General features: G+C 36.8%; 1 protein-coding gene across 1 annotated transcript; it reads right to left on the bottom strand.

Annotated features, from left to right (window-relative positions):
- Window positions 1-9,203: 9,203 nt before the first annotated feature.
- LOC133869224 (putative receptor-like protein kinase At3g47110) lies at window positions 9,204-9,869 on the bottom strand. Its single transcript, XM_062306180.1, has one exon. It carries the CDS (start codon window positions 9,867-9,869, stop codon window positions 9,204-9,206), a length of 666 nt encoding a protein of 221 aa, XP_062162164.1.
- Window positions 9,870-10,887: the final 1,018 nt, after the last annotated feature.

Here is a 10,887-nt window from a genome sequence, read left to right as displayed (position 1 = left end):
GGTTTTTTAAGGTAATGTGGTGATCTAAGGACCGAGATGGTGGAAGACCTGAGGGCTCATTGAAAATGGTTGAAAATGAATTTAAAAGGGGCTGGATGGTGGCAGGAATGGAGGGTGAGTCAGATTTGGAGTCAAGGGCAACTAGTTTGAGGAAAAAACCTTTGTTAGCAAAGGAGGAATTTTTAAAGAAGTGAGAGCCTGCTTCCAAGGACAGACCCGTAGGAGTGAGGCATGTGAGCTTTGTGGTATTCCCCATTACTGTAAATTGCATGGTCATGAGGGAGAAGTCCCATAGTATTGGCCCGAGGGTGCTGAGCCATTCGACACCGAGGACCATGTCACACTCGCCCAATGCAATGAGGTAGAATGTAGTGGAAATGGAATAGCCTTGAACTTTAAGAGTGACAGAGGATAACTTCCCTAAACTTTGAATTGTGGTTCCGTCAGCAATTTTGACACGAAGGAAAGGGGTAGAAGTAAGGGGAAGCTGGACTTTGTGCAAAAAGGCGAGATCCAGGAAGTTATGAGTACTTCTTGAATCGACAAGAATGCTGACTTGTTGTTGCAAAAGGCCCATCAATCTCATGGAATTAGCACCAAGAGAACCAGAAATGGCGTGGAGGGAGATTTCAGGTTCTTTACACTCGACAACATCAAACTCTGGAATGGGCACAGCAGCATCGGAGGAGTCAAAATAGACATCCTTGCATAGATCCTCGGGAGGTAAGTGTAACCCAGAGTGGAGATATAAACGGGGAGATTTGCACTTATGACCTGGAATCCAGCGGTCATCACAATAGTAACAAAGACCCTTTTCCCTGGGTTCCTTCATTTGGACAGGGGTAATCTTCTGGATCGGAAGGCCGGTAGAAAGTTTGGCCGGAAGGGCCAGCTGAGAAGAAGAGGGAAGCTGGGAAGTAGGGACGTTCCAACTCTGTGATCGAGTATAGGGAAAAGAAGAAGCACGTAGAGGTCGTTTAGAGCTCTGGATGTACTCCTCTTGGAGTTTGGCAAGGCCAAAGGCTGCAACCAAGTTTGCTAGATACAACATACATACAGGGAGACGAATTTCATCCTTCAGGCCACTGAGGAAACTGCTGAGCTGTTTTTTCTCTGAAATGCCGTGGATTCTATTAGACAGGGCCTCAAACTGAGAGGTATAGTCAGTTACTAACGCTGTTTGACGGAGCCGCATCAAGGCCTCCATGGGGTCGTCATAGGCGGGTCCAAAACGGACGAGGAGAGCTTGGACAAAGGCGTCCCAAGTCGGAAACTGCCCGGATTCGTCGGCGTCCTGGAACCAGACGAGAGCCTTGTCGTCCATGTGGAAAGAAGACATCCGGACCCGCTGATACAGGGGTGTTTGGTAATACTCAAAGAATTGAGTGACCTTATAGGTCCAACCAGCTGGGTTTTCCCCATCAAAACGGGGGAAATCAAGACACAGAGGTCTAGTGTGGAATAAACGGTCCTCAGGTGGAGGATCCTGACGGTAGTCATCAAGAGGAAAATGGGGGTCGTCATGATGGTGCCCACCTGGAATATCCCAAAAGCGGTGCTCATCACGATCATTGGGGGGGGGGTCAAGACGGCCATTACGACCAACATTGCGATGGTTAGGGTTGGGGCCTGGAAAGACCGGAGGGGGGGGAAAGACTGGTGCGCCAGGGATGGGGGGCCGGTCTGGAAGGGTGCGAGTCTGAGCAGTAACCAAGGTACGGAGTAAATCAGAAACCTCTGTTAGTTGTTGCTGGAATTGGTGTTGTTGCTGTTGAAAATTGGTATTGTGAGTGGTTTGTTGGTGCTGGAAAGTGGTAGTGGTGTGTTGTTGCTGAAGGATAGCCTCTTGGCATTCCTTAAGAGATTCGGACAGCTGAGCAAGGCGGGTACCTTCGGCCATGGAAGGAGGGGAGAAAAAAAATTAGGAGAGAAAAGAGAGGAAGCGATGGGTGAGGATGATGGCTCTGATACCAAATGTGGTGGGTTTTTTATCAGAAGGAATGATAAACAGACAGAAATGCAAAGAAAAAGGGGATAAAACAGAGGAATTTTAATGACGGGCTCTTAAGAGAGGCCCTAGCTCTCAAGGTACACTTGCGATTACACTTTCTCAATTCAATTCTTGCCTATCCTCTTACTGTAGCACTCTATTTATAGATGCTCCTAGTGGAATCAATCTAGCAAGGTGTCATCCATTCTCTCTCTCTTCTAACAACCTTCTAAAACAGAAAATGGAATCTAGGGATAAAAGAGTAAATGAACAAATAACTAATTATTCTTCTAGAACGTTTGAGAATAGTCCATACGCTAAGTCATCAGCTGACTCACATTCCTTGACCTCTCAACCTTTCCAACCACTCCCTGGCCGTGGCTAGAGGTAAGCATGGCAGACCCATAACAGATTCTCTTCTCTCTCTCTTTCTTTTCTTTTTCCTTCTCCCTCTCACTTGGCCTCACACGCAACTCCCTCTCCCTTCTTCCCTTTTCTTTACTTTTCTTTCCCTTTCTTTCCCTTCTCCTCTATTCTGTCACGCCACTGTCGAGAGATGGTAAGATCTACCGAGAGTGAGAGGGGCGATCTATGAAAAGAGAAGAGTCGAGCTGAGAGAGAGATTCACGCTAATGGAGAGATCCGACCGTGAGATGAAGAAGAAGAGGAAGAAATGGGTTCCGGCCATGAGGTGATTTTTTAGGTAAATCCTTAGCATCTTCTCATGATTTTCGTAATACCCATTAATCTTAGGGCTAGAAAATCGTATGGATTGTGATGATTTTGTATGGGTCCGAATTTAGGGTCCTTGGGGTTGATTTGGAAATTCTGATTCTCTATTGTTTAAGTAGTTTTGGGTGTTGATTCGGGTATTTCCTTTGGGTCTCATGTGCTTGAACCAATTATGGGAATTGGTTTTGAGTTTTCATTTGAATGACTGATTGTTAAGGATAATCGATTGGGTTTGATTTCATGGGTGAATGTTATGTGTGTAGTTGACTAATTAATTGATTTTATGGGTATGTTGAATGGTCTTATTTTCTGGTTGTTGTAGATTTATTGATTTGGGATTAGTGTAGCTGAATTGGGCTTGGGTGTGGTATTGTTGGTAATTTTGGGTATTGGTCGATTGGGTGATTTTTACAACAGATTTGGGGTTGTTAATGTTGAGAGTTTTGAGGGTTTTGGATTATGGTGGATGCTGGGTTGGCAAGGAGTGACCTTCTTTATGGTGTTTTGGCTCCTTAATTTTGTTGAATGTTTGGGTTCTCTTGGATTAAGAAATTCTGCATTTGTATTTTATTTTGGTTGTTTTGGAGATACGATTTGGGCCCCTTTGAGTTGGAAATTGTGGGTCTTTCTTGAGATGAAAATCTAGGGTTTCATAGGGATTTTGTGGTGTTGGACGAATGATGTTTATTTTTGGGTTTTGATTCTTGATGTTGATAACCTATGATCGATGCTTTGTGGTAAGTGCTTGATGTTGGAATGAAAAGTGATTATGAAGGGTGTTTTGGTGGAAATTCAGATCTGGTCTGTGTTTGTAAATTGAGGATAATTGTGTTAGTTGATGGTTAACGCTTTATTATATTAATTGTTGAATGTTTGGTTGAGTTGGGTTTAGTTTTGGAAAGGAATTTGGTAGATGGTTGTGGTTTGTGATTGTTGAAATTTTGGTGGTTTGATGTGAAGGGAAAATCTTGGCACCAATGATGTTGTATTTTAAGGCTTAACTTGATGATTGACAGTTTGAGTTTTGAGGAATATATGAGCTGACTTTGATGAGTGTTTTAATGGATTCAAATTTGAATTGGTAATTTGATGATGTTAGTTTATGAGTAATTGTTAAGGATTAAGGTTGATGCTTGTGATGGATCTATGGGTGTAGTGTTATGTGGTGTCTAATGTTGTTTGTGGTTGATCCTTAGTAGTCCTTAATGACTATGGCCCATTGTATATAAAGGAAGGGTGGCTATGGATGTTGAAGGTTAGGTGGAGGAGTTTGGAGAAGGTAATTTTGGTTATGTTTTAAATTATGCCCTTAATGGAGTTGAGTTGGTTATAAACTAGTAAGAGAATAAATGAACAAGATAATAACTAACGTTAAATAAATGAATATATCCAATATGTTATTATAATTTTAATCTAACAAGATGTAGTAAACTAATAAGGTAAATATAACTAAGGTCTTAATGTCTAGACTACTTAGATGATTAGTAACTAATAAGATTAAAGGATTAAATGTAATGGTAAATTATTCATGTAACCCTTAGACAACATGTATAAATTGGCATGGTGGTAGAAGTACATAAGTGTTCTTTGAATCCAATGTAAGGCAACTAAGTACCTAATCCACCTATCCATGTACACTTAAGTAATTTAATGTATCATCGGATTAGGTTTAAGCGTGTATATATATATATATATATATATATATATATATATATATATGAGTTAAATATATATTGTTAAGTTAGTAAATAATCAACAAGCCATTAAAGGGATTATCAGTGATAATATGATGTAATAATAAAGAGTAGGCAAATAGATTGTAAACACATCTTAAAGATAATAAGCGAAATAATATAAACCTAAACCTAAATGATAATTTAATAATAGTTTAGGATACTTAGCTGGACTTAGACACGGATAATGCGACGTGTGAGCACATGGGTAGTCTTTGTGTCATAAAGTGTAGAGTTCAATAGCGTAGTCTAACGATACCAATGCTTGCAGGATAGTGTTCGGATTGGAGACTTCAATGGGTTCTCCAATATAGAGTTCGAGTCATGAGTTCAATGTAGCCCAGGTGAGTATTCTACTCAGTGAGAAAAGATATTTTTACGTATTTTATAGAAATGTTAATGATATGGGCTTGTTTGGTAAGTGATTTGGTTGTGGAATATTTGTGTGTTGTGTAGTAAAAAGTGATTGATGTGATATAAAATTTGGGAATATTTTATAGAAAAGTGAAAAAGTTTTGTTTTGTAGTGAATTTTTTTATTTGAACAATAATAAAAAATGATTGATGTGATGTAAAAAGTGTAAAAAAGTTAGAATGTTTTTTATTTGATATTTTTGAAAAAAGTGAAAAAAAATAAGGGGGGAATGACAATGGGTTGCCAAACTAGAGTGTAGAGTTCAATAGCGTAGTCTAACGATACCAATGCTTGCAGGATAGTGTTCGGATTGGAGACTTCAATGGGTTCTCCAATATAGAGTTCGAGTCATGAGTTCAATGTAGCCCAGGTGAGTATTCTACTCACTGAGAAAATATATTTTTACGTATTTTATAGAAATACAAATGATATATAATTTTCTTACTGAACCGACGATATGTTAACATATATATTTTGGATGTTTTAAGTAGTTTCAATTATGTTGAAATACCAATGATGTTATGAAATGATGCATGAATAAAAGGTGTTGAATTGATTTAAAGTGTCTGAATATGTGCTGTAGTTGGGATTTAAATTATGCAAAGAAGAATGATGAAATTACATGTTGATTGGTTTATCGTATTTGAAGAAAGCATGATTTGCAAAGAATAGGAGTATAGAGTTTGAATTGTAAAGCATAAAGCATGAACACATAATAATGGAAGAGAGGGTAAGCCTCATAATAATGAAGAAAGGGTAAGCCTCATAATAACGAAGAGAAAGTAAGCCTCATAATAATGGAAGAGATGGCAAGCCTCATAATAACGAAGAGAGGGTAAGCCTCATAATGATGGAAGAGAGGGTAAGCCTCACAATGAATAAAAAGACTATCTTGAGCATGCATAACATTGTTTAAATTGTGTAATGTTTTCATGATAAGTATATTGTAGTTTTGCTAGACGTATTAGTATGCATAAGAGTCTCAATAGAAAAGAACTTATGTATATTTCTATCAGATGGTTGCATGATTTAAATGTCATTGTTTTCTATAACGAATCTTCTACGAATAATATTAGCTGCTTAGTATGTTAAAATGCTTTCTATTTGTCAGTGTATGCTATATCAGCTATGAGGATTTTCAAACAAAAGTTTATAAAATTGGTAGCTGTTATAGTGTACGCATGACTAAAATTGAAAAGTTGGTTCTTTGCGAAAACTCAGTGAATAGTATACCTCTGAGGTCTTAGTGTAATTATTTATGCTAAGATGGTGGACTCATAATTCCACCTATACAGATGTGGCAAACCCTCACAACCGTATAGATGATGTTCTTTTGGCTGTAGGTTTTTCGATCGTAGTTGATAGCATTGTAGAAGAGTACTTGGGATGTTATGACTGAAGCACGCCGCAACGGTCGTAATTGGTGGACCACGGGTTTTCCACTTGTCTATAGGTTTGGTTTATGGCTTGTGACGTTTATGTCACTTATTCTTGTAAAGTCCTTTCTGTTATATATTTATATTAAGGAAAGACTTAAACAGATAGATGTAATATGGCTCTTTGTTTATGATTATTTGTAATAGAAGTTTATGTTATGATTTCCGCTATTTAGGTTTACGTTTTCCGCTGCATAGATGAATAGATGTTATATCCTGATGTACCAGGTACATATTATGGGGAATGTACCATATGTTGGCTTTGCGACATATCATCGTACCACTGTGAAGATCCGTTTTATATTTTAAGGAATTAATGTTTATGAAATGTTTTATAAAAAAAAAATTTTAAAAAAAAAAAGGAAGAAAGGGTTGTCACAGATATTGAAACTCGTCTCGCTTGATTAATGTTTGGTAAGTCTTGAAAAAATTCAATAGAGTAAAAGATTTTCCATGTAATCAGTCATGATATTTTGAAAAACTTTTTATCTAAAGTAAACAATTTGGTTAGTCATTGATCTGAAATTACATATTTATTCTTTTTTTTTCTCATTTAAATCAAGCCCACCCACCATATGTATAATCAGATAATTAAAGAAAGGCTAAACATACCTCCAAAACAAAGTGGAAGGGAGAGGAGCAATAAAACAATTAACATTTACAATCAAATGTTGAAGTTTGTAAAAAACTCAATTTCCAAAGGTACACTTCCTGTGAATCTATGAACCAAAAATGATAAAATTTGCAGTTGTTTGCAATTGAACAAAGTTGATGGGATAGTACCTATAAAACAGCTACCATTTAGAAACAAGTATTAAAGTTTTTTTTATCCACAAAAAGGCTAAAAGAACACTAAACAAACCTTCAAAATCGTTATAATCAAGGTATAACTTGGTGAGCATGCTTTAACTTCCCAAACTCTCTAGGTACTCTTCTTGTGAGCTTATTAGACCACAACGATACATATTGCAACTGTTTGCACTTAAAAGTGGATGGAAGTTTGCCATAAAATTGATTAAACGACAAATCAAGCCTTTGTAAGCTAGGAAGATGACTAAACATATCTTTTGGGAGTTCGCCAGACAACTTATTAGAGTACAGATCAATGACTTGCAGTGAAGACGTGTTGAAGATAATGGAGGGCATCTAACTAGAAAGCGTGTTTTCTTGGAGATAAATTCCTTGCGAGGTGGAAATGTTGAAGATGGAGGAAGGAATGGAGCCCGAAAGCTTGTTATATTCGAGATTTATTATTTCCAATGAAGATATGTTAGATAGAGATGGTGGAATATCTCTTGTGAAATTGTTACTATTTAGAGACTAATTTTGAAGTTTGGATAACAGCCCCAACCATGATGGGATTTCTCAGCTAAAGTTATAGAATCCAATGGATAAGTGTTGCAACCGGTAAAGATGAGACAACTCATTGGGCAGAGAGCCTTGAAAACTTTTGTTTTCAATGCTTAAACAGACAAGAAATGAAAGGTTTCCTACGTGTGGAGGAATGATGCCTACAATATTCATGTAAGAAAGGTTCAATGAAATAACTCGACGATGGCAAGAACCACAAGTGATACCAAACCATTTGCAGATAGAGGTGCCGGTGGACCAAGTGCTTGTCAAAACATTTTGAGGGTTATAAGAAATTTGAGCTTTTAAGGCAAGAAGAGCAGATTGATCAGTGGTAATGTTGGGAACAATTGTGAAAGCTAGACTTGCTATGTAAGATTGGACACAAAGGGAGGTTAGGAAACAAGTTCTCTCCATGAGTAGTGTATGTTGGTTGAGGTACTGGGGATGTGTGTGAGCTCAAGTGAGGCTGATATATAAGAAGAGTGCAGCATAACAAATTGAAAGGAACAAACAAAATATGGGATTTTGGTAAAAAGTGGGTGGGATGGTTTTGGCGTTGAAGTCCTTGACTGTTAGATATTTCTAATAGAGGATGAAGAAAATAGTTTTATCAGGTAAACCAATGAGATTTGATCTGAAATTACATCAAAGAAAATAAAAGATTGGTATGCCCCAAGATCATTCCTTTATTTGTTTTTGGTCATCAAGACCTCTAACAATTCTAGCAAAGGTCATAATTAGTATTGTACTCCCTAGCAGCAATAAACAATTAGATTACTATGCTTTAGAATTTTATTTTTTCCCTGAATTGCTTAGTTCCTTTTGTTTCCTTATATGCTTTGAACAAATTATTTTGTACTTCCAATTTAAATGTATCCATCGGAGGCAATAAAAAAAGTTACTGATGTCATCCATATATATAATCACTTGATTAAAGAAAGGCTAAACATATTTCCAAAATTGTTGTTGTAAAGATATAACTCTGTGAGTATACTTAAGCCTCCAATTTTTGAAGGTACCCTTCCATCAACATAATCATTGTTATATCTTATAATGACCTCAAAGAATACAGAACAATGCAAATTTGACAAAAGGCTTCCAACATAATAAATCACTTTTTCTTCAACCTATACTAATAGATTTTCTTTTTTATCCTAAATGATTGATTAGCACCCTTCCTAATTCATCATTTGGGAAAAGAAAAATTGCTACACCAAAGTCTAGACTTATGAGATACGATAGGTTCCATGAAGAAAAGTAGTTTCCAACTTTTTGAAATGAATTGAACTAAAATAATTAATTTGGATTACGAATAAGAAACTTGAAATGGTGTGATTTTTTTACAAATAAGTAACGTTTCCAAATTTTGGTATATCCAATTGTAGTGAAGGTCATCGTTAGTGTTGTAGACTCATTTTCACAAACATGTACAACCCACGTCTTCCTATCCAACGAGAACGAGTCATTTACAATTTCTGAAAGATACCGCATTGGAGGCAATTTATGAAAGGCAAATATGTTGAGTCAATGATGTCATCCATATAATCAATCAACTAAAACATGACTAAACATACCTCTAAAGTTGTTGTTGTCGAGGTATAACTTTGTGAGCATGGTTAAGTTTCCAATTTCTGAAGGTACGCTTCCAGTAAAATAGTTAGACTGTAAAGATAAATATTGCAGACGTTTGCACTTGAACAAAGAAATGGAGCCCGAAAGCTTGTTTCCGCCAAAACTTATTGTCTCCAATGAAGATATGTTACATAAAGATGGTGGAATACCGCCTGTGAAACTGTTACCAACTAGAGATAAAAATTGAAGTTTGGATAAGAGCCCCATCCTTGATGGAATTTCTCCACTGAAGTCATTGAACTCTAAAGATAAGCGATGCAACCGGTAAAGATGAGCCAACTCATTTGGCACAGATCCATGAAAACTATTGTTTATGACACTTAGGCTAACAAGAAATGAAAGGTTTCCTATGTGTGGTGGAATGGTGCCTACGAGACCCATGTAAGAAAGGTTCAAGGCCGTGACTCGATGATGACGAAAACCACAAGTGATACCAATCCAATTACAAACAGTGGTGCCAGTAGACCAGTTGTTTGTCAAAACACTGTGAGGATCATAAGAAATACTAGCTTTTAAGGCAAGAAGAGCAAATTGATCAGTGGTAATGTTAGGAAAATTTGCAGCATCTAGGCTTGCCATGTAACATTGTAGCAGGAGAAGTGCCACAAAAAAGGGAAATGGGAAATAGGTTCTCTCCATGAGTAGTGTATGTTGGTTGAGGTGTTGGCCGGGGATTAGTGGGAGCTCAAGTGCGACTAATATATAAGGAGATTTCAGCATCAAAAATTTGAAGGAAAAAATATAGGCTTTGGGAAAAAGAGGGTGGGGGTGGTTTGGGTTTTGACTTCGTTGACTGTTAGAGAAAGAAAAGTAGAAGCAAATAAAAAAAAAAAAAATCATCGAAAAGTAGTGTTTTGTGATCATACTTATCCTTAGTTTTGTTGTTCTATTTACTTACCTGACTACCCATTTTATGGTCTCAAAAATTCTGTCTTAAGAAAAATGGTCTTTGATCCTAAGCTAATGGAGCCGACGGTAATATGAAAACATTTTTTTTTCTTTTAATAGAAGATAATGAAATAAATAATTTTCATGAACTACGTTTTGTAATTTTCCTTAATTGTAATTTATTTTTCACGTTTATAAATGAATGGTAACATTGAAACATCAACATCCACCCAATAAACGTTTTAATTAATTGCCATCAAATCAAGCTGCGTTTTAGATATATTTCTTCTTGGAGTGATATTGAAACTTGTCTCCTTTATTAATGTTTGGTGAGCCTAGCAATATTTAGTAGGGTAAAAGATTTTTACCAGTTACTTAGTCATGATATTTTGAGCAACTTTTTGTCTAAAGAGAAATATTAAGGGCTGGCTTAGTTTGTGGAATAGGTAATTGGAATGAAATTATGGTTCTTCCTTTGGAATAGTCATTCTCTTTCTCTCATTGAATCAAGTATATTATTTATTGTGACATATTGTTCCTCGATCCCCTCTTTTTAGTAAATAACTTGGCTTAAGAATGTCTTGTGCTACAGGGTGTAGAAATAGGCATGATCGATGGAGATATTTCATGTGCAACCATGTCTTCATCTAGCTATACACATTTCTGTGCTTCAGAATGCCAATGCAATGTCAATGGTGTCGTTCAATCT

The sequence above is a fragment of the Alnus glutinosa genome, chromosome 5 (assembly GCF_958979055.1).
Source record: "Alnus glutinosa chromosome 5, dhAlnGlut1.1, whole genome shotgun sequence".
Lineage (NCBI taxonomy): Eukaryota > Viridiplantae > Streptophyta > Magnoliopsida > Fagales > Betulaceae > Alnus > Alnus glutinosa.
The sequence above is the reverse complement of the archived record's forward strand: the minus strand, read 5'-3'. Positions and strand labels throughout refer to the sequence as shown.